Raw genomic sequence first — 24359 nt, forward strand, 5'->3', positions numbered from 1 at the left:
ACATTATACTAAACTATTAATAAAATGGAATATCTGAGGTCTATTGAAACCTTGATAGTTGATACATCTCTCTCAGCAATGCGATGAACAATAGAAGAAGATGATATAAAATACGAGAACAAACTTCTGATGCTGAATATGAAAGTACCACCAAAAGGCACAAAGCATAACACGAAATACTAAATTTTATTCAAAGACCTCTCTATGAGGCCAAACCATACTGTAACATAAAAGTTTGAATACTACATATAATAGATAGTCTTTATACGACCAAATAATAAATGTACTTCCATATTAAAACCAGGAACACGACAAGATCCACATATAATAGCTAAACGGATTTAAAAGCCACCACGAAGACGGAGGACAAGGTGAAGAGTGGACTCCTTCTGAATGTTATAGTCAGCCAAAGTCCTTCCATCTTCCAACTGTTTCCCAGCGAAAATTAACCTCTGCTGGTCCGGTGGGATGCCCTCTTTGTCTTGAATTTTTGCCTTGACATTATCAATGGTATCCGAGCTCTCCACCTCCAAAGTGATGGTCTTTCCAGTCAAGGTCTTAACAAAGATCTGCATGCCACCCCTCAGACGCAGCACAAGGTGAAGGGTTGATTCCTTCTGGATGTTGTAATCCGCAAGAGTCCTGCCATCCTCCAATTGCTTCCCAGCAAAAATCAACCTCTGTTGGTCCGGGGGAATTCCCTCCTTGTCTTGAATTTTCGCCTTTACATTGTCAATTGTATCAGAGCTCTCGACCTCGAGGGTGATGGTTTTTCCCGTAAGGGTCTTCACAAAAATTTGCATTCCACCACGGAGACGAAGCACTAGATGGAGAGTGGACTCCTTTTGTATGTTGTAATCGGCAAGTGTCCTTCCGTCCTCGAGTTGCTTTCCGGCAAAGATAAGTCTCTGCTGGTCTGGAGGGATACCCTCCTTATCTTGGATCTTTGCCTTGACATTGTCAATAGTATCGGAGCTCTCAACCTCCAATGTTATTGTTTTCCCGGTAAGGGTCTTAACAAAAATCTGCATACCACCACGAAGACGGAGAACCAAGTGGAGGGTAGACTCCTTCTGAATGTTGTAATCAGCGAGAGTCCTCCCATCCTCAAGCTGCTTTCCAGCGAAGATAAGCCGCTGCTGGTCTGGGGGGATGCCCTCCTTGTCTTGAATCTTGGCTTTCACATTGTCAATGGTGTCCGAGCTCTCCACCTCCAAAGTTATGGTTTTTCCAGTGAGGGTTTTGACAAAGATTTGCATACCTCCACGAAGACGGAGAACCAAGTGAAGGGTCGACTCCTTTTGGATGTTGTAGTCTGCGAGTGTCCGGCCATCCTCAAGTTGCTTTCCAGCGAAGATCAACCTCTGCTGGTCTGGGGGAATGCCCTCCTTATCTTGAATCTTAGCTTTCACGTTGTCGATGGTGTCCGAGCTCTCGACCTCCAAAGTGATGGTCTTTCCGGTGAGAGTTTTGACGAAGATTTGCATACCGCCACGAAGACGGAGTACCAAATGGAGGGTCGATTCCTTTTGGATATTATAGTCGGCCAGGGTGCGACCGTCTTCGAGCTGCTTTCCAGCGAAAATCAGCCTCTGCTGATCTGGGGGAATCCCCTCCTTGTCTTGGATCTTAGCCTTGACATTGTCTATGGTATCCGAACTCTCGACCTCTAGAGTGATGGTCTTACCGGTTAGGGTTTTCACGAAGATTTGCATCTAAAATTACAGGATTAAAACAAAATCTACTCAGAATTTTATCAAGAAACAATAAATTTAAAATAAATTTGTCAGATTAAAAAATATATATATTTTTCCCAAAAGTAATCAACAGAATCCAAAAAATAAAATACGTTCAGAATAATTTCGAAACCCTAGATCATTGATAAAGTTCCTTGAATTATATATAACATATATTTCACATAAAGAAAACTCAAAGATACGAGTGTTCATATAATTAAAAATATCGTAAAAGATTAAACCCTGTGATGATTGCAAAGATGATTACAGAAGGAATAACGAAAGCAAAATCTAAAAATTAAATACCTTGAGTGTTCGAAGAAAAGGGATTAGGGTTCTTGTAGGGAATTGGAAATGGCGTAGTTTTTCGTTCTTCAAAGAGAATCGCGCAGAAGGTAGTATTGAGAAATAAGAGAAACAGGCTTAATTTATAGGAGAAACCTAGACCTAACCGAGTTATTATTATTATTTACTTGATAGATAGGAGAAACCAAACCGGCTCAGACACGGCAACGAAACCTCGTGACTAGGATTTCCAATCACGTTAGGCCACGTATAAAAGATGACGTGTCGTACGCTCTGCTTACACGCCACGCCAAGTTTGGAATATTTAGTTTTGATGATTTGGCCTTTCGACGACCATTAGCTGCTAGGGCAATGACGTCATTGCTTGCCTTTTCCTTTATTATCTCTATCTCATGTGAACGACAATTCTTACTGGGCTTGGGCTTCTAATAATTTCAAGGCAATTAAAAAAAAAAGAATCTACAAAAATACACTAAAAGTTAAAATAAATATGAAAAATACGGCATTTTTTTGATAAAAACACGGGGTGGCAAAAGCGTAAATACAAAATAGTTTTTAAATCGTAAATAAAAATTGTAAAATACAATTTTTTGTGATCCACGTTTACAGACTTGTAAATATCTGTTACAAAATTGTAAATATCTGTTACATGTTTGTAAATAATATTTACAAAAATCAATTTTAGAATTGTAGTTTTTTGTACATAAAACTAACGAACAAATTCGTAACTAATTTTTTATTTTTGTAACAATAGTTTACATATTTAGTTTAATAATTAGGAAATATATTTTTGTAACTAACATTTTCAAAAATAATTTATAGTTAAGAAATCGTAACTAAAATTTACTTAAAAATATTATATTTTTCCATATGTTACAATATTGTACCAAAAAATTACAGGAACCATCAAATTTATATTATATAACTTAAAAATATAAATTTAAGATATTCGTTATTTATAAAACACTTTATTATATATATTTATATAAAAATGCAGTTACAGAGTAGTGAATTACAATAATTTTGTAAATAAGTTTTATATTTTTGTAACAACAATTTGTAAAACTAATTTCACAATCAAGAAGTTTATTTTTGTAACTAACATTTACATAAATATTTATAAATTTATTTAACATGATTGATACAAAAATTTACAAAACTAATGTTTTAACTTTAAATATATTTTTGCAACAAAGCTTAAACTTTGACTAGATTAAGATTTTAGTTTAATATTGAGTGTTGAGATTTGACTAGCTATGATTTTCAAAACAATATAATATTTTTTATCACTATCTCTCCTACTACTATTAATATATGTTACAAAAATTTATGAATATATATAATAAAATTGAAAGATTATTTATATCAATTTAAATAAAAATACGACCGTAACCAAATTAATTATAAAAAGTAATAATAATGGAGTGCAAAAAAAAAAAAGTGAAAAAACTCATATTTTAATTAGAATTTTTGTTTATGATACTAAGACAATAAAATAAGAAAAGTAGTTCAACAAATTTATAATTAATAGTAGATGAAATATATGACGGTGTGTAAATTCACCGTATTTTGATAATTACTTTATATTACCGTATATATCAAATATTTTTTTTAATTACCGTATAGGAAGTAATTTTCCAAAAAAAAAAGGATTTTTATACCATAAATGTAAAAAAAAAAAGTGAGAATTATATTTTTAAAAATTTTTAAGTGTAAAATTATAATTAATAATTAATTAAAATATAGAAATATTATATTTTTTAATTATAGTTATGTTTTTTTTTATTTTGAAAATAATTTTATTTTTTCTCATTTTTTAATTATTTTTCATGTATTTTTTGTCTATTTTTTCATTTTTCATTTTTTTCTTTAACCAATTTTTTCCTATATTTTTTTTCTTTTCATTTTTCTATTTTTCTTCTTCTTCTTCTTCTTCTTCTCATTTTTATTTATTTTCTTTCATTTATATTGTTTTATTTTTTTTTTCATATTTTTTCAATTTTTTTCTTTTTTTTTTTTCTTCATTTTTGTATTTATTATTTTCTCCTTTTATTTTTTTATTCTTTCACAAATATGAGCTTTTTTTATTCCTCCATTTTTTGTTTTTTTCTACCAATTTTTTCATTTATATTTTTTTCTTTCTATTTTTTCATTATTTTTCTTCTTTTTATTTTCATTTTTGTTCATTCATCTGCTTTTTTTCTTTCATCATTTTTTGTTTTTTTTTTCATATTTTTTTAGTTTTTTTCCTTAATTTTTTGCACTTATTATTTTCTCATTGTATTTTTTTTCTTCACATATTTTAAAATTACATAATTATTTTACTATTTTTTTTATTTATTATCTTTTATTATTGTAATTTTTTTTTATAGTTTTTTCCACTATATGTAAAAAAATTAAATAAATTTTTTAGCATTTTCTTTTTACTTTAACCCTTATAGGAAGACCAAAATTTGGAAAGAAAGTTAATAAATATATGAAAACGTGAATGAGTAACCGTTACTCTGATAGGAACATTCAAATCTAAAAAAAAATTATATTAAGAAGATGGGAGAGAAGGGAAATGGGGTGGATCTGATTTTTTTCTTTTAACTTCAGATATGTGGTAACTTATTACCTTCTCGTTCTTTGTGTGTATATTTCTAGGGGTAACTAGTTACATACACATTCTTTGTGTGTATATTTATGGGGGTAACTGGTTACCTTCACGTTATGATGTGTGTGTATATTTCTGGGTTCTTTATGGTAATTGGTTACCTATGTTACTAAAATCGTAGTTTCTTTTTCTTCATTTTTTAATGAAGCGTTCTTCCTCTTTTTCCTCTGAATTTGATGTTTCTTTTCATATTTAATATGAGTAACCTGTCACCCCTCTTATGGTTACTGGTTACTATTCTTATGTCAGAAAGTTATTCATCTTAGGATAACTGGTACATATTATTTAACCTAGTTCTAAGATTTTTTTTACATAAATATCAAAGATCAATCAAGTAACTGGTTACCTTACCTAGTATTTGAAAAATGAAACGTAAAATCTAAAAAAAAGGAGAAAATGTTTATAATAAATAAAAAATAATTTTAAACACAATTCATATATTACAAAAATTTTTTTACAAAACAACCAAAGAAAATTTTAATATAAAATTTGTAATATAAAAAATAATAGATAAGCTAAAAAAAATAATAATCAAATTACAAACATACCTTTCCAAAATAATAAAACTTAATTAAGAGTAAAACTATGGCATAAACCAACTTTCATACAAAATTATGAGAAAATTAACCAATAAAAGTGAAAATTCTTAACAAAAGTCATATATTAACTTTTTTTTGAAAAAAAAAAGCCATATTTTTGCACACACACTGTCTAGGAGAAAATAATATTTATAGGCCCATTTTGAAAGTTGATTTCACGTCTCTTAACCGAAGAAGCGACTGGGCTGGGCCTTGAACATTTATTTACTTTGTTTTAGATTTATACGACGACGACTGCAGCTTGGACTTTCGATAACATTAACAATGGCTGAAAAATGGAAGAGCACAGCTCTTCTTGTCATTGATATGCAGGTTTTGCTCTCTTCCCAAAGTCTCCTTCTCTCACCCTTTTTTATTTTTTATTTTTCAGGACTGTGTCGTTTCATGTTTTGAATCTGGTTTCACAGAGTGATTTCATACATGAAGATGGTCTTATGCGAGTAAATGGAGGCAAAGCCATAGTCCCCAATGTTATTGAGGCAGTTCAAGTAGCTCGGCGGCGCGGCATTCTCGTAATCTGGGTACCCAATTCTTTTATTTTCTATTTTCTCTTCTAGTGAAGTTTGATTAGTTCACTTTTAAAGACCCAGAACCCATTTTCATGTATTTGTCATCAGTGTTTCTATGTGTATATATTGTTACTCAAAGTGGTGTAGGAAGTATAATTATGTCCATGAACATATATATGTCATTGTGTTAAGTCTATGTGTGTTTATTGCATTTTAAGGGTTTTGTTTTGGCTAAAATATTGATAAGGTTGTTCGTGAGCATGACCCGAAAGGTAGAGATGTTGAACTATTTCGCCGGCATCTATATGGTGATGGTAAATTGGGTCCAACTGTAAAGGGCAGTTTGGGTGCAGAATTGGTTGAAGGGCTGGTGATTAAAGAAGCGGACTATAAGTTGGTGAAGACCCGTTTCAGTGCTTTCTTTAATACCCATCTTCATTCAATTCTTCGGGGTGCTGGGATCGATAGTTTAGTGATTACTGGTATGTCAAATACCCATTGCAGAAAACTTGCTTATGTTTGTTTTGTTTGCTTTTTTGGGTTTTATAAATAGTGTGATAGTAATAGAATGCTATTGAGTATTGTAAAAGGGTTGTGATTTTGTGAGCTACCACCTTTAGGTGTTCAGACTCCCAACTGTATAAGACAAACAGTTTTTGATGCTGTGGCGCTGGATTACCAGTCTGTTAAAGTAATTGTTGATGCTACGGCTGCTGCTACACCTGAGATACACGCAGGTATGAGTTTTCTGACGTTGAAGAATAGTGTTTCGTTGCTGTTTGTTATGTTCTTCTATTGTAGTAAAGTAAACAAGGAGATGGTCTTCAGATCATCTGATATAATGATTTTACAGTTCTCGAGGTTGCTTTCAGGAGAATTTGTTGAAGGTTTTTTGCAATTTTAAATTATAAACTACAAAATGGAAATAACCCTTTTAACTTCTTCCCCTGTTTTATTAGGGAGAAAAAAAAAGAACTAGACAATATGTAATGGACTGTAAGGAGAATGAAAATAAGGAAAGGAAATTGTTTAAATTTCCAATGTTGGTTTTACTTAGAAATAAATTGTGGGAATCCCTTTACATAAATAGTTGATTTCGATAGGAATAAGTACATGTCCTATTGAATTGATCCTTCTCACCCATCTTCAAACTATTTCCGTAGGATTAGTTCATATGCCTAAGAGAAAAACAGACAAGAAGATAAAGTAGAACAAACTTGCAGAATTATCAACTTCATATTCCTTTCCATTAAAGTTGAATGGGTCCATTTTCAGGGTAACATAGCAATCAAAGCTCACCACTGGTACAAGTTACACCCATCACCCATGCTTGCATTGAGTTTTCAAGTTCAAAACCTCTTAGTCTCTTAATTAACATGATCTGCTGATTTCTTCATATTTTATTGTTTAGAAAGAAGTTTTAGGAATGCCCAATAGGGGTATCTCAATTGTGGGACTCGTGTTTTGCTCCCACAAGGTCATATGCTTTCTCACAGATAGTACCATGATTGACTTGGAAATTTCTCTCTTTTTCACCGAACCAGCCAACATATTTGATATGAAGAATGTTGGAGTTGATGCACCAACCTTGAAAGAATGGTCTGAGCATGATGCTTGATGGTCTACTTGGGATTCAGTCACCTCGGAGGCACGCAGTAAAATGGTCATATATATCTTGTCTATATAAGTATGCTTGTTCCTATAAGGAGGTGTGTGCTAATTTTCTGTATTGTCTCTCTACTCGTGTCGTTGCAGTTATTCATATAGAGGAAAGCTTGTAATGTGAAGAACAAATAATATGCCCAAATTGTCAATTAAATTCCCTTATCATAGAAAAAGAGTCATTTATTTTCTTTAATCCTAAAAATGCTTCATGTGGCGACTGAATTTTAGATTGGGTATTGGGATTAACTGGGTGACATATAACCAATTTTTTTTTCAAAAACCAATGGAAGGAGGCTATGTGGGCCGTGCTGCGAGTAGCACTGCTCTAATATAATACTAAGGACATCTATTATAATTCTTTTATTTTTATTGTAATGAATTGTGTAAAAATCCCTAATACTAATTTGTTTTTCATATATTGAATACACCAAAACAGCTGGGACCTAGTGTTTTGGTACACATTTGGAATGCACATCAGCACATGTCATTAAAGAGTAATGAAAAATAATCTTTTAAAAGTATTTCCTAGTAAAATATTAATCAGTCACATATAGAGCTTGTAATTAACAACTTTATTATGGTGATATGGGTTTTCCGAAACTCAATTTTCCATACAAAAACATATAAATATAAAACATTTGTTATGTTAACATGGTTGTCGATATGTCCGAGTGGTTAAGGAGACAGACTCGAAATCTGTTGGGCTTTGCCTGCGCAGGTTCGAATCCTGCTGTCGACGCTTTTATTTTATTTTTTCATTTATTTTAAAAAAGCAATTGTTTATATTAAAATGCCGCTGGATTCGACGAGTCCATTCCCACCCTTCGTTTTCCTCGGCATTTTTTTTTATCTCTGCACTCATATAAAGAGCTTTGTGATCCCAAAAATATTCTTGACCAGAATCTTTACGAAAAACAATACCAAGATATTGGAATGAAAGCTTAACCTCAAGGTGAGATTAAGTGTTTTATTTATAGTTTAGTAATTATACAAAGTAAAGTTGTTACATCAAGAATCTTTAACAAGAATTTTGTTAACTGATTACAAAACAGTTAGGAAACTAACATGAGCTACAACTAATTGATCAAACGAAAAGGTGTAGACACCACTTTCAGTTTGGATTTGAGATATTGAAACTTATCAACAGGCAAAGATTTGATGAGAACATCCTCTACTTGGTCAATTGAAGGTACATACCGAATTGAGAGCTGCTGTGCTAAGATCTGAACACGAACAAAATGCATATCTATTTCAATATGCTTACAGCTGGCATGGAAAACAGGATTAGTTGCAAGAGCAGCTGCTCCATGATTATCGACCCGTAGAATAGGGATGTCATCAAGCTTCACTTGTAGCTCAGATAGAAGTGAAACAAGCCATCTGATTTCTGAAGTAGCATTTGCCAACGCTCTAAACTTACTCTCAGTGCTCGACCGTGTCACCACTTGTTGTTTCTTAGCAAACCATGATATGAGATTGCCACCTAAATACATGACATATCCTCCAGTCGACCTGCGATCATCAGGGCAACTTGCCCAATCAGCATCTGAATAACCATATAAGGACATAGTGAGCACATGCTTAATGAGAAGTCATTCTGAGATAGTGCCCTTGAGATATCTGAGAAGGCGTTTAGTAGCTTCCCAATGTACTGCTGTAGGAGCATGGATAATTGACTCGGTTTATTTATAATAAATGCAATATCGGGCCGAGTGAGTGTTAAGTACTGAAGGGCTCCAAGCGTACTTCTGTATAATGAAACATCTTCAAAGGGTGTCCCTGCATCCAATGATAGCTTATGAGCTGAGCTGGTAGGACTGGAGCTGGGCTTGGCACCCTCCAAATGTACTTTCAATAAGAGGTTAGCAATGTACTTTGATTGGGATAAGTACATACCAACTGAGTTTCGATGGATTTCCACGCCTAGAAAATAATGCACAGATCCTAAGTCTTTGAGTGAAAATTGAGAGTTCAAATCAGAAATGAGCTGCTATACTAGGAGCTTGTTCGAACCAGTAATCAAAAGATCATTGACATAGACTAGTAAAAGAACTAGGTTAGCTCCTGAACCAAAAATAAAAAGAGAAGTATCAGGTTTGGACTGTTGAAAGCCCCATTGAAACAAGGTCTGCTTAAGTTTCTCATTCCATGCTCTTGGAGCGTGCTTTAGACCATATAAGGCTTTGTTTAATCGACATACATAGTGAGGATTGGATGTATCTACAAGACTAGTGGGTTGTTGCATATAGACCAATTCATTGAGGGTGCCATTGAGAAAGGCATTGCTCACGTCTAACTGTTTGACATCCCAGTTAAATGATACAGCAAGAGTAAGCACCATCCGAACTGTGGTAGGTTTAACAACGGGACTAAATGTATCTTCAAAGTCTATTCCAGGTGTCTGTAGATAACCCTTAGCTACCAATCTTGATTTGAATCTGTCAAGTGTCCCATCTGCTTTTAATTTTACTCTAAAGACCCATTTGTTGGTGAGGACATTCATATCAGGTGTGGCAGGAACTAATGTCCATGTACCTTGCTTTTGGAGGGCATCAAACTCTTCTTTCATTGAAGCATACCAGCGGGGATCCCTAAGAGCTGACTTAGTTGATGAGGGTTCTGTAGGGAGAAGAGATTCAGACAGCTTGTGTTTGGTTGCCAAAAAAGACTTAGGCTTGTATATGCCTCTCTGAGATCTTATGGTCAAAGAGTGAGTGCGAGTGGGAGTAGGTAGAGGAGGGACTTCTGGACTTTCAGAGGCAACAGGAGTAGCAGCAACTATATCTTGAATCTGAGTAGAAGGAGATTGTACACCTTCTGAAAGTGAGGTTGTATTATCAGTGTTCTGAGCATGAGGAACTTCAGGTGGGACAACTGCAATGGTAGTTGGCGCTGATGTAGAAGTAGAGAGTGCATGAGACATCATAGGCTCAGGTAGCACAGGAGAAGAACACAAATTAGAAGTATCATGAACTGGTGTAGTTGAAAATTGAGCAGTAGGGAGAGAGTGAGATATGGAAGAAGGTACCTGAGTAGATACAATAGGTGACAAAGCCGAGAAATGAGTTTCATTAAAGACTACATTTCGAGCAATGAAGATTCTTCCAACAGTGTTCTCACAGATGTACCCTTTATGTTGTGGAGAGTATCCCAAGAACAAGCAAGGTTTAGATTGAAAGCTCAACTTGTGATTGTTATAGGGCCTTAGGTGAGGAAAACATGTACAACCAAAAGGCTTCAAGGAGTGGTAATCTGGTTGCTTGTTAAATAAACACTCATATGGACTTTGATTATGAAGAACAAGAGTAGGAAGTCGATTGAGGGAATAAACTCCACACTGAAAAGCATGCCACTAGTAAGTGAAGTCAAGTCCGGAATGAGCCAAAAGAGTGAGTCCAGTTTCTGTGATATGGTGATGTTTTCGCTCTGCCCTGCCATGTTGTTCATCTGTGTAAGGGCAGGGATGTTGAAACTTGATTCCTTGATCCTGCAAAAAGCCTTTAAACACTCGGTACTCACCACCCTAGTCAGCCTGAACACTTTTAATTGGTAAAGAAAATTGTTTCTCAACAAGACTTTTAAACTAAACAAAGACATTAAGTGCTTGAGACTTAAGAGTTAAAGGAAAGATCCATGTAAACCTACTATAATCATCAACAAAATGAATGTAGTATCTAAAACCATCTTTAGAGGGAGTGTGAGAATGACCCCACACATCTGTGTGGATCAGTTCTAAGGGCTGACTAGCTCGACTAGAAGAGATGAAAAAATGTTGCTTATGGATTTTTCCCATTTGACAAGAATCACAGAATTTTAAATTCTTTAATGAACTAGAGTGAGGGAGTTGGGACAGAATTTTGCTCAATACTTTTGGGGAGGGGTGTCCTAATTTTATATGCCATAAATTAACATCAGAATGAACTGAAGAAACAAAAACTTTTGGCTGAAGATCAGGAACATAAGCAGAAAAATCTTTATTTATTTCAGTTGTATTACAAGCAGGATGTTTAGAATCAGAATTACAAGAGCAATTAGAAGATGAATAACAGGATTGTACATTTGCAGACAACTGAGAGGAATCAATTTGAGAAACAGTAGCTAAATGACACTGAAGGACTGACATAGAGGAGCTGGTGACATCATCCCCGACCATGTATAGACCATTTCTAACTCTTCCCTTCAACAAGACATTCCCTGAATCCTTGTCCTTGACAAAACAACAGGTTTTGTGAAATTCAAGAAAGACATTATTGTCTTTGGTAAGCTTAGAAACACTCACAAGATTTTTAGTAATAGATGGAACATTTAAAACTGAATTTAAGTGTAAAGGGGAAGCGGAAGTAGAGGGAAGAGTAGCCTTGCCTATGTGAGAAATTAACAATTTCTTACCATTCCCAACAACAAGTGTTTCAGAACCATTGTAAGGAGTAGCTGAATCAAGGGTTTCCATATCAAATGCAACATGATTCGTAGCCCCTATGTCAGCATACCATGTGTGATCAACTCCAAAATCAGGTACTGAACTAGAAACATAGGCTTCAGGGTCACTAACATCTACACCTTCACTGTCATGTTCAGTGAGATAAGCTTTTGTCTGAGAAGTATTGTTCTTTGGAGTGATGAATCCTCTATCAAATATGTAGTGACATATCGCTGCAGTGTGCCCAATCTTGAGACAAACTTGACAAACAGGTCTTGTAGATGGCTGAGGAGGACGACTGAAATGTCGAGCAGATGGCCTTCAAGAGTTGTCATAAGATGGTTGCCTGGCAGAGTTATAGGGGGCCTTGTAACCATTAGAAGGCATGTTTCTGGAGGCGCCAAATGTGAGATGGACAGCCATCTTGGATGAGAGATCAACCACGGAGTGATGACGCTCAAGACGACATTCATGAGCCATGAGTAGGGCCTGAATTTATTCAAGGGTTTTTGTCTCACTACTGGAAGTAATTCCAGAAACTACAGGGTCATTTTCTGGTCCAAGACCATTGAGAAATTGGAGCTCAAGATCTTGATCACTAATTGTACACCCAGCAATGGCAAGACTATCACAGAGAGATTTAATCTTGTCAACATAGTCAGAGATTGACAAGTTACCTTTCTGGATATTGGACAACTGACCCTTCAGTTGTAGGAGTCAAGCTTTGGATTGGCCTGAAAACTTTTCCTCCAGAGCACGCCAAACATCATAGGAGTTGGAATAAGCTGTTACGGATCCAAGAATTCCTTAAGACATAGAGGATCGAAGCCAAGAAAGAAGCAACTGGTCACGTCTCTTCCACTGGCGATATTCAGGGTTTGCATCATTGTAAACCAGCTTCACCGGAGGAGAGATGTTGTTGAAGAGAAGTTCATCAAGGTCATGCCCTATAATAGTAGGTACCACTTGAGATTTCCAAGCAAGAAAGTTAACTCGATCTAGTTTAAGAGTTAAAGAAGAGGTGAGAGAATTAGAAAAGGGGTTCCATGCCAAAGAGGCCATGGAGGATGTGCTGACCGGAGAAGCAAGAGCTTGAGCAACAGCCGGAAGATCAGAGGTCGTAGGAGGCGTAGTGAAGTAGGAACTGATGTAGGATCGGATGAAGAAGAATCCATGGACGTTAGTCAGAGGTCGCTGATACCATAAAGAGCTTTGTGATCCCAAATATTCTCGAACAGAATCTTTATGAAAAACTATACCAAAATATTGGAATGAAAGCTTAACCTCAAGGTGAGATTAAGTGCTTTATTTATAGTTCAGTAATTATACAAAGTAAAGTTGTTACATCAAGAATCTTTAACAAGAATTTTGTTCAGTGATTACAAAACAGTTAGGAAACTAACATGAGTTGCAACTAATTAACCAATCTAACTGTATTGGTTATTATCATACATGGCGACTGCTCTTCACTCAAACCAAACATCGTTCCTCCAAATTCTTCTCGCAAAACCCAAACCTAACATAAACACTCCCATCTCAAGCTATGTTACTGATAGATATTATTTTGTACATAATTTGTTATTATTTTGAATATTTCCTTAGACTTAGTTACCTATACGTCAGCCTTGACTATAGCATATAATTATGTAACAACTTCCTATATTCTAGCATGTTTATTGTATATATATTTCTTATGAATGAAATGGAAACCACATATGATTTCCTTCATGGTATCAGATTAAAGTTACCTACCCTTCCTCTAAACAAAGCCTTCGTTCCTCCTTCTTCTTCCTCTCACCTTATTATTATTATTATTATTATTATTTCTTTCTTGGTTGCTCATCAATGGTCGAAACCCAGAAATTTCACTCCGCTCTAGCTGTAACCAACGTGAAGTCTCTTATTCCAATCACCTTGGACATGGAAACTGGCCAGTATCACTCATGGGCAACCTTATTCAAGGTTCAAGCCAAAGTTCATTCGGTTCTTGAACATATAATCCCTCCTACAGATGATGAAGCCAAGAAGAAGTACCAAGCCTCCAAGGACGCCGATCTTCCTCTATGGAATCGTCTCGACACTGCTGTCCTTCAATAGATTTATGTAACTGTATCTCCTGATATTCTCACATCGATCCTTGTGGTCAATGACTTGCAGAAAAGGCTTGGCAGTGTGTGGCTGATTTATTTCAAGATAACAAAAACACTCGGGCAGTATATCTTGAAACTCAGTTCACGAACACGAGCTTGGCAGATTTCTCTTCAACCTCCGCCTATTGCAATCAGCTCAAATCTCTTGCCGACCAATTGTCCAATGTTGGGGCCCCTATTTCCAATCAACGTCCACTGTTACGTCTCCTAGCTGGCTTAACCGAAGCATATAGCGGGTTTGTCACGGTTATGCAACAAAAGGATCACTTACCAACCTTTGCGACACTGTGTTCTCGTTTAAAGTTAGAGGAGACCACAATTAAAGATATGGCAGCCTGTGATTCTAGTTCCACCTCCTTCCTGTCCGTGGATAACGACTCTTCTTCTCAGCCACCATAGCAAAACGGCAACAATACTAATTCACAAATCCATAATAATAATCGTGGCAAGAAAAACATCTACCAGCTTCACAAATAATACCTCCCCCTTCTCTGACCCAAGTCCAAACACCTACCTGTCAGCCCACACGAAACATACCACTCCCTCTCACTCCAGCACGCGATCCTACCAGTCCAAACAATCCCATACCTCATCGTATGACCACTCGTAGTCAACATGGCATCTTTAAACCAAATCGTAACTATACTAAAAATTTGAGTGCTTCAACCACCACCTCCATTTCACCATTGCCTTAATAATCCGGTGAGTGCTCTTCATGACTCGAATTGGAAAAATGCCATGACTGATGAATATCATACTCTAATTAAAAATAAGATATGGGAGTTGGTACCTCGACCCCCTAATGTAAATATCATTCGGTCTATGTGGATTTTTCGTCATAAAAGAAAATCTTATGGTTCTTTTGAGCGGTATAAAGCTCGTCTTATAGGTGATGGCAGGTCACAGATGCAAGGAGTGGATTGTAATGAAACATTCAACCTAGTAGTGAAGTCGGCGACTATTCGAACAGTTTTGAGCATTGCATTGTCACAATCATGGTCTATTCATCAGTTCAACGTCAAAAATGCCTTTCTCCATGGTACTCTCAATGAAACAGTTTATATGCATCAACCCATGGGTTTTAAAGATTCTTCTCATCCTCACCATGTTTGCTTGCTAAAGAAATCACTCTATGGCCTAAAGCAAGCACCTCGTGCCTGGTACCAACGGTTTGCAAATTATGTAGCGACGATCAGTTTCATTCATAGCAAATCAAGTTACTCATTGTTCATTTATCACAAGGAATATGATATTGCATATTGACGGCTGTCGTATACCACACAAATTTAACAATGATTTTTCTTTCAATACTTCCAATTATTTCAGTATAATAACAAGCACAAGTCAAACCCACGAGGACTATTTCACTTTATTATTCAAGAATTAACACTAAAACTTAAAAGGGGATTTTGATTTTTAACTCAAAATTAAATAGCATAAACTAGAAAGCAATTGAAGATGGATATTACGATATTAAGAAGCAGTTAATGGTTAATCTCCACCCTCAACAATCATTCCTAATCACTAATAATAAATATTATTCCAATTTCTCAAATAAACTATTAACCCTGCAGATAGCGCTGAAGCAGTCAATTATCTCAGTCTCCCTATTATAAGTAATCAAGGCGAAGCGCTCAATAATTAACTCTTTTATCTAAGCAATAAATCTGTGACGCCCCACGTCACTATGGATGCTTTCTAGAATGACGACTAGCCCTACAAACCAAGACAAGTCTTTCCAGCGTGCTTTGTCCTCACTCGCACACTTCCTGGGAAAACTTCCCAAGATGTCACCCATCCCTAGATTACTCCAAGACAAAGCACGCTGGAAAGACTTGTGTTGGTTTGTAGGGCCAGTCGTCATTCCAGAAAGCAGCCATAGTGATGTGGGGCGTCACAAATGGTATCAGAGCCTTGACCAAGCCGGAAGTGTGGCCGACGGGGACGTCGGGCCCGTAAGGGGGGGTGATTGTGACAGTCAGAATCCCGTGATCCGTAAGGGGAAAGACCGGGTAAGCTGTGCAATCCCACACCGCCTGGGGAAGGTCAAGTGTGATGATTATAAGACTGTGTAGGTATGGGACTACACATTTGAAGAGAGCTTAAATGGATTGATGGGTACTACCTATATCAACAAGATGCATCTTCTTTTCGGTAGCCCATCACTTGAGAACTCCAAAGTTAAGCGTGCTTGGCCGGGAGTAATCTAGGGATGGGTGACCTCCTGGGAAGTTTTCCCAGGAAGTGTGCGAGTGAGGACAAAGCACGCTGGAAAGACTTGTGTTGGTTTGTAGGGCCAGTCGTCATTCCAGAAAGCAGCCATAGTGATGTGGGGTGTCACAAACTCTATGAAGCATACAATCTATTTAACTTAGATAAAGCATTAAGTTCTATGGAAACAAGTTAATCTAGGCAATAAATTAATGAAGCATATAATTCATTAAACCTAGGTTCTATTTTTCATCACAATCAACAATTCTTTTGACTTAACTATCAATTGCAATTTATCACACACACTTAGAATCCTAAACTATTAGGTGAGTAGTAATTCTAAGATGACAATTGAACAATGTAAAACCTTAATTAGTTGGCCACCTAACAAGAAATTACAAGATTCATAACATTAAATTGGAAAAATAGAAGCAATCTAATATTGAGAGAAATTGAAGAACAATATTCATTATTAATAATCAAGAATTCATGTCTTGGGTTTTGAATTAACCCTTAACCTAAAACGAATCTACTCCATAATTGTAATCATAATCACAAACATAATTATAATTAAAATTAAAGAGATTAAGGGAAGAAAAGAAACTAGATTGATGAACAAAAGTAATGTAGTCTTGTAGTCTTTTCTTCAGCCTCCTCCCAGTCTTTTTCTCTCTTAAAACCGTAATCAAGATCCCTCTCAAATTAACCCTAATCATCCTTTATAGTCTCAATTAAATTCTAATTAAAAAGTAATAAAAAATCTGAAAATGACGTCGCAAGCCGCGGCCTGAAAAATGCGAGCCGCGGCCTAGAACAAAAACTGTGCCTAAATCTGTCCCTCAGGCAGCGGCCTGGCACCCTAGGCAGTGGCTTGAGTTTTATGCGCAGCGGCCTGTCTGGAAGAAAAAATTCTGAAAGTGCAATTTCCATTTAAAGTGCCGCGGCCTGAGTTTTTTGAGCCGCGACCTACCTCCAATTTCTTCAATTCTTGATCTTAGATAGCTTCCACGTTGCCACCACTTCCACATTTCAATCTCGAAAGCTTTGAATACTCCTAAAACTTTATTTTAACTACACTTGCCATCAAAATGTCAGATTTATCATCATAAAACACAACGTAGAAAATATGTTGTAGAATCACGGAACTTAGTTAAAACTATTAAAAACGCTATCATAACACCATCCAAGCATAGAAAAACTTAACAAATATTAATACAAAAATGTCCTTATCAAATTCCCCCACACTTGAATATTACTAGTCCCTTAGAAAAACACTAAAATAACAAAACTAAAAATAAAACAAACTAATCTAGACTCACCAAACAACGGTTTTGTCAAAAGCTTGAATGTCTCTGAGAATCATACAAATAAGTAATGCCAAAACAATTCAGATTTTCATACTCATTAGAATTTCAACTCCATATGTAATTTACCATTTGATTTTAAAAAATAATTTACTAAGCGCTTAATCACAACACCAACCCAAATGCATCAAATTTAATCTATATTGGCCAAATAATTTTCTTTTAAATCAGTCCCTATATACCAAAATGTTTTTCAATGAAAAACATCACTCCATAGGCATTAACCAATCATTCTCCACTAATATAAATACACAATGATAAAAAATCCAAAGGTCTTTATAGGCTTGTAATGTAAGGCTAAGGTTAAGGGTAGTTGAGAAAGATACATTTAAGCTCAAATCACACCATAGCATACATCAATTTCATTCTTTGAACTTGCCCCAAATTTTCCCATATAAATCAAGAAGTACCTATTTTTTTCTTACTCTTCATAATGATCTCACTATTTTCCCCACACTTATACTTTTGCAAAATTTGCATATATACATTTTCTTTCATTGCAAATCATTTTTTTTCTTTTGTTTTTTTTTTCATAATATTCCAAGGAGAGAAATAGAGATCATACACAAATTACAACAAAACAAATAACCCATAAGTATTTCCCCCCTTTTTTTTTTAACAAACCATCCCACAAGATCAAATCATATATAAATAACCATGGTGTAATGGGTTACAAAAATAAATATTTTTCAAAGAAGTATAAGGTCAAAAATTTCGGTTCATAGAAGAAAAGAAATAGTCATCATGGCTCAAACATGGGAAACTAAAGATTATCATATAATAGGTTGGCTTGAACGGCTCAAACGATCCAAAGAATTGCCTTAATCATCTTCCTAATCATGTGTACTTATGATTTCGCCTCAAACAATTGATTAATGATTTCTAGAGTGGTTGGGACTTAAATTTTTTTTTTTCAACAAGCATAAATTTTTTTCAACACATTTAAGTGGTGAATTCAATCGTGCATAGAGTGAAAAACAATATAAATCAAAATAGCAATTCACATCGGAGTCAAGCACACAAATCATACAAAATTCCTCATTGTCTGACATCACTTTAAGCATAATTCAAAGTTTCATCATCGACCAATGCTTTCAACAAGACCAACACAAGAAAACACGCAAAAAATAAAATAATAAAAAAAACTAAATAAAAATACGAAAAAAATAAAAATAAAAATAATTAAAATCAACAGCAGACAAAATAAAGATACGGAAAAAAAATAAATTAAAATCAATAGCAGACAAAATGAAATTGTTCCCTTCTCCCACACTTAAACAATACATTGTCCTCAATGAAAATAAAATGAAAGATAAGGAAAAGAAAACTCCCTCAAGTACAATGCGTTGCTCCATTATAGTGACATTCATTGCTATCCTTCTTAGGCTGCAAATATAAAATTATTCGTCGACGCATCAATAAGTGGTTGACGCCCATAATAAGCGTCATATAATACAACTTGAAGGTTGTCATTGTGAATGCCCTCAAGCTTGGCTAGATTTTGAATTGATGGGCTCCAATGTTCAACTTGACTTTCTTTGGAAATATAAGCATGATGGATGCAAATGAATGATTCTAATGGAGGTGGAGATGGTGGTGGCCTATAAGGATTGTCATATGTGTACTTTTCCATTACCATTAGCTCACTATATTGAGGATTGAGTACTTGTTGCATGGAGTGTGATGATGGATTTAGCCTTTCTTCACTACTTTACTCAAATAATTTATCCACATCTTGGGTAGAGATAGCATTCGACATTACTATTGTCTCTCCCTTTTCTTCGTTACTTTGGATTGAAGAGGGCTCCATTTGATGTTCAAATTCTTCCATTGGTAGCTCCATCTCCTCACCACTCCCCAAATTGACCTCCTCACTTTGTTCTTTCCCCTTTGAATTTTCCAAATTCCTCAAGGTTGAATCTTTGCTTATAAATAAGGCGTCATTTTTAGCCATATACTCCATCATCAATACCTCCAGTGAATTTGATTGAGCCACTTGGTGAGATTTCTCTTCTATAATTACTTCTTGAAAATTATCCCAATTTTCCTCATTTGATCCTTGAGTACAATTGTTAAAAGTTGGCTCCATATTATTATAATTGTTCTCCCACCCTTGGTTGGTCATTGAACAATTCCAATACCACCATTCATTGTATTCCGCCAGGTCTTCCAACATCCAATAGGCTTCATCCACAGATACTTGGTAGAAATTGGTGGTACCATCTCCTCTTTCTACCCATTCTCTTGCTTCGAAATTCAACCCATTGAGGAAGACCTCTAATTGACACTCTTTGGACAAACCATGGTATGGGAACCTCATTAGCAAAGCTTTGTATCTCCACCATGCCTTATATAAAGGCTCAAAGTCAAGTTGAACAAAATTCATGAGGACTTGCATATGAGACATCTCAAGTTCCTCGCAAGACAAACAACAAAGAAAGAAAAAAAATAATAAAAAGAAAAAGAAAAAAAATGAAAATAAAATATACATACCAAATTAGAATCAAGAATCAATTATATTTGATAGTGATTAGATAGTCCCTGGCAACGGCGCTAAAAATTTGATGGCTGTCGTATACCACACAAATTTAACAATGATTTTTCTTTCAATACTTCCAATTATTTCAGTATAATAGCAAGCACAGGTCGAACCCACGAGGACTATCGTTCACTTTATTATTCAAGAATTAACACTAAAACTTAAAAGGGGATTTTGATTTTTAACTCAAAATTAAATAACATAAACTAGAAAGCAATTAAAGATGGATATTACGATATTAAGAAGCAGTTAAAGGTTAATCTCCACCCTCAACAATCATTCCTAATCACTAATAATAAATATTATTCCAATTTCTCAATTAAACTATTAACGCCGCAGATAACGCTGAAGCAGTCAATTATCCCAATCTCCCTATTATAAGTAATCAAGGCGAAGCGCTCAATAATTAACTCTTTTATCTAAGCAATAAATCTATGAAGCATATAATCTATTTAACTTAGATAAAGCATTAAGTTCTATGGAAACAAGTTAATCTAGGCAATAAATTAATGAAGCATATAATTCATTTAACCTAGGTTCTATTTTTCATCACAATCAACAATTCTTTTGACTTAACTATCAATTACAATTTATCACACACACTTAGAATCCTAAACTATTAGGTGAGTAGTAATTCTAAGATGACAATTGAACAATGTAAAACCTTAATTAGTTGGCCACCTAACAAGAAATTACAAGATTCATAACATTAAATTGGAAAAATAGAAACAATCTAATATTGAGAGAAATTGAAGAACAATATTCATTATTAATAATCAAGAATTCATGTCTTGGGTTTTGAATTAACCCTTAACCTAAAAATAATTTACTCCATAATTGTAATCATAATCACAAACATAATTATAATTAAAATTAAAGAGATTAAGGGAAGAAAAGAAACTAGATTGATGAACAAAAGTAATGTAGTCTTGTAGTCTTTTCTTCAGCCTCCTCCCAGTCTTTTTCTCTCTTAAAACCGTAATCAAGATCCCTCTCAAATTAACCCTAATCATCCTTTATAGTCTCAATTAAATTCTAATTAAAAAGTAATAAAAAATCTGAAAATGACGTCGCAAGCCGCGGCCTGAAAAATGCGAGCCGCGACCTAGAACAAAAACTGTCCCTAAATCTGTCCCTTAGGCAGCAACCTGGAAATTACGCGCAGCAGCCTGGCACCCTAGGCAGCGGCTTGAGTTTTATGCGCGACCTGAGTTTTTTTAGCCGCGACCTACCTCCAATTTCTTCAATTCTTGATCTTAGATAGCTTCCACGTTGCCACCACTTCCACATTTCAATCCCAAAAGCTTTGAATACTCCTAAAACTTTATTTTAACTACACTTGCCATCAAAATGTCAGATTTATCATCATAAAACGCAACGTAGAAAATATGTTGTAGAATCACGAAACTTAGTTAAAACTATTAAAAACGCTATCATAACACCATCCAAGCATAGAAAAACTTAACAAATATTAATACAAAAATGACCTTATCACATATATTCTGTTGTATGTTGATGACATCATACTAACGACCTCATCTGATTCTCTTCGAATGTCAATTATGTCACTTTTGAGTACAGAGTTCACTATGAAGGATCTTGGTCCACTTAGTTATTTCTTGGGAGTTGCAGTTACCCGTAATGCAACTGGTATGTTTCTCTCACAGAAAAAGTATGCAGAAGAAATTCTAGAGAGAGCAGGAATGACTAATTGCAGAATGTGTCCCACACCAATTGATATGAAGCCCAAACTTGGTGCTTCTAATGACATTCCTTGTGAGGATCCAACTAAGTATAGACGTCTTGTCGGTGCCTTGCAATATCTTACTTTTATGAGGCCTGATATTTCTTATGCGGTGCAACAAGTATGTCTACATATGCATAATCCAAAGGAAGAGCACATGAATGCTCTCAAGCGTATCTTACGCTACATTCAAGGTACTATTGATTTCGGCCTGCATCTGTATAAAACAACTATTGCAAGCTCCTCTCTTACACAGATGCAGATTGGGGTGGTTATCAGGATACTAGACGATCTACCTCTGGTTATTGTGTGTTCCTTGGTGATAACTTAATTTCTTGGTCGTCCAAATGAAAACCTACATTATCTCGCTCTAGTGCTGAGGCCGAATACAGAGGAGTAGCCAATGCTGTTTCTGAATCTTGTTAGATTCAAAACCTTCTTCTTGAGCTCCATTGCCTCATTCATAAGGATACATTGGTATATTGCGACAATGTGAGTGTATTTTATCTCTCTGGTAATCATGTACAACATCAATGCACCAAACACATTGAAATGGACATTCACTTTGTACGAGAAAAAGTTGCTCGTGGTGAAGTTCATGTTCTTCATGTTCCGTCCTGCTATCAGATTGCTGATATTCCGCGCATACTTTTTTGATGATTTTCAGGACAGTTTAAGCATTCGTCAACCTTTTTCTTTGACTGCGGGGGTGTGATACATATTATTCTGTACATAATTTGTTATTATTTTGAATATTTCCTTAGACTTAGTTACCTATACGCCAGCCTTGACTGTAGCATATAATTGTGTAACATCTTCCTATATTCTAGCATGTAAACTGTATATATATTTCTTATGAATGAAATGGAAACCATGAATGATTTCCTTCAGTTACGATACGGTGCGGTCCACGGAGAAACATAGGACTTCTCGTCAAAGGCCGAGTCCTAAGCATCGAGGCCATCCAAGCCGTCCAAACCCTCAAACGGTCCCAAAGATCCGACCCCACAAGCCTCCCCATCACCGTCTCCAAAACCCTCTCGTAACTCATCAAAGCCGACCTCATAGCTGCCCTGAATGAGCTTTTACGGCAAGATCAGTGCGGTTTGGCTCTCCAAGTGTTCTCCACCTTCCGCTCGGAATACCAACCGGAGCTGTCTCTAAATGCTGTCGTAGTCAAAGCCCTCTCAAGGAATGCAATGACGGAGGACATCGACCGCTTAATTGTTGATTTGGAGGAGGCGGGAGGTGGAGTCCAGTGGGATGATAAGGGAGTGATAATGCTGGTGTGGGCGGTGATTGGGTCAGGGAGGAGGGAATCAACGGTGAGGATTTACGGAATGTTGAAGAAGAGTGGATTATTGGGGTCCAAGGATGGTGCATACATGGTTGGTTCTTTGAGTAAAGGGCTCAGAAGATTTGGTGAGGGCTTTGGCTGATGAGATTGATAGAGAATTTGGAAGGTTTTATAAGGGCAATTTTGTCAAACTCACTATGTAATACTGTTATTACTTGTGAAATTATAAATTACAAACTTTTATTTTGCTCTGTTTTTACTTTTAATTCAATCTTTATAAATCTGATATGGGAAGAAGAATTGAACCGAATTTAATTATAGAATTTAAATAATGATTGCCCATTTACCAGGTAGATAGTATATTAACATAATGAGATCATAGGGTCCGGCTTTGGTGCGGGCATACTGTTTATTTCGATTGTCTATTCGTGGGATGGGGATGCAAGTATTAGATACTTATCATTGGATATATTACTCACTTTAGTCGACTGATAATCAAAAGTTGAGTGTCAATATACGATTTCAGTGACATATTCCTCGCGATTTTCGTTTCCACTCATCTATTTTTTTTGTGCAAATCGTGCGCATCGTCAAAAAGTCTGTTTCGTGAGATTTATTGTGAAAATTTGCTAGAAATAGCATGTGGGTTCGAATTGAAAAGAAATAAAACCCTATTGAACACTATTAGACAGTTCGTGAGATTTCTGTTTGATGTCGTAAAAGTTCAGAGTTGTAGCCGAACACTATTGAACAGATCTGAGGTTGAATGGTATGTGGTTTCTTCATTTTAATTTAGTTTTAATTTTTAGGGATTAAGTAGTTGGGTTTGATTATTTAAAATTATAAAGGAATAATGGTTATCATTGTTGAAGTTGTTTTGTATATAGAAATATATTTTTCCTTCTTTGTTATCATCAATTTTTTATTTGAAATCAGTATTACAAAAGCATATATCTGGGGCAATGTAAGTTGTAGCATAGAGAAAATATGAAGATATTTGAGTTAAATTATATTAGGGATTTTTATAATATGTATGTAGATTATGAATTTGGTCATCTTTTGGGAGTAGGGTGAATTAAAAGAAGATAGAAAAAGATACTCAATTAAAAAAACATAGCATCGGTAGATACCTCTAAGGATTTAGTCAGAGAAGAGATTTAAGT

General features: G+C 35.4%; 3 protein-coding genes, 1 non-coding gene and 1 pseudogene across 4 annotated transcripts; 4 read left to right on the forward strand and 1 right to left on the reverse strand.

The window, feature by feature from the left end:
- Positions 1-167: 167 nt before the first annotated feature.
- Positions 168-2200, reverse strand: LOC133795660 (polyubiquitin). Its single transcript, XM_062233114.1, has 2 exons — positions 2043-2200; positions 168-1715 (listed from the first exon to the last, which is right to left on the reverse strand). The coding sequence occupies exon 2, from the start codon at positions 1713-1715 to the stop codon at positions 342-344; it is 1374 nt and encodes a 457-aa protein (XP_062089098.1). The 5' UTR covers positions 2043-2200; the 3' UTR covers positions 168-341.
- A 3280-nt stretch (positions 2201-5480) lies between these two features.
- LOC133795663 (probable inactive nicotinamidase At3g16190) lies at positions 5481-7644 on the forward strand. The gene is made up of 5 exons (XM_062233118.1): positions 5481-5609; positions 5705-5818; positions 6054-6288; positions 6427-6543; positions 7351-7644. Exons 1-5 carry the CDS (start codon positions 5562-5564, stop codon positions 7422-7424), a joined length of 588 nt encoding a protein of 195 aa, XP_062089102.1. The 5' UTR covers positions 5481-5561; the 3' UTR covers positions 7425-7644.
- A 484-nt stretch (positions 7645-8128) lies between these two features.
- TRNAS-CGA (transfer RNA serine (anticodon CGA)) lies at positions 8129-8210 on the forward strand. Its single transcript has one exon. It is a non-coding gene; the product is annotated as a tRNA-Ser (tRNA).
- Positions 8211-13736: 5526 nt separating this feature from the next.
- Positions 13737-14440, forward strand: LOC133795113 (uncharacterized). Its single transcript, XM_062232562.1, has 2 exons — positions 13737-13962; positions 14049-14440. Exons 1-2 carry the CDS (start codon positions 13737-13739, stop codon positions 14438-14440), a joined length of 618 nt encoding a protein of 205 aa, XP_062088546.1.
- A 7277-nt stretch (positions 14441-21717) lies between these two features.
- LOC133795114 (protein THYLAKOID ASSEMBLY 8, chloroplastic-like) lies at positions 21718-23448 on the forward strand (annotated as a pseudogene).
- Positions 23449-24359: the final 911 nt, after the last annotated feature.

Source organism: Humulus lupulus, chromosome 8 (genome assembly GCF_963169125.1).
Source record: "Humulus lupulus chromosome 8, drHumLupu1.1, whole genome shotgun sequence".
NCBI lineage: Eukaryota > Viridiplantae > Streptophyta > Magnoliopsida > Rosales > Cannabaceae > Humulus > Humulus lupulus.

What these genes read in the sequence shown, in the direction of transcription:
- LOC133795660 (XM_062233114.1), bottom strand. Translation starts at nt 1,715, where the DNA reads ATGCAAATCTTCGTGAAAACCCTAACCGGTAAGACCATCACTCTAGAG.
- LOC133795663 (XM_062233118.1), top strand. Translation starts at nt 5,562, where the DNA reads ATGGCTGAAAAATGGAAGAGCACAGCTCTTCTTGTCATTGATATGCAG. An exon ending in GCGGCATTCTCGTAATCTGG is followed by an intron (nt 5,819 to 6,053) that starts GTACCCAATTCT and finishes AATATTGATAAG; the next exon opens with GTTGTTCGTGAGCATGACCC. An exon ending in CGATAGTTTAGTGATTACTG is followed by an intron (nt 6,289 to 6,426) that starts GTATGTCAAATA and finishes TACCACCTTTAG; the next exon opens with GTGTTCAGACTCCCAACTGT.
- LOC133795113 (XM_062232562.1), top strand. Translation starts at nt 13,737, where the DNA reads ATGGTCGAAACCCAGAAATTTCACTCCGCTCTAGCTGTAACCAACGTG. An exon ending in CGATCTTCCTCTATGGAATC is followed by an intron (nt 13,963 to 14,048) that starts GTCTCGACACTG and finishes AATGACTTGCAG; the next exon opens with AAAAGGCTTGGCAGTGTGTG.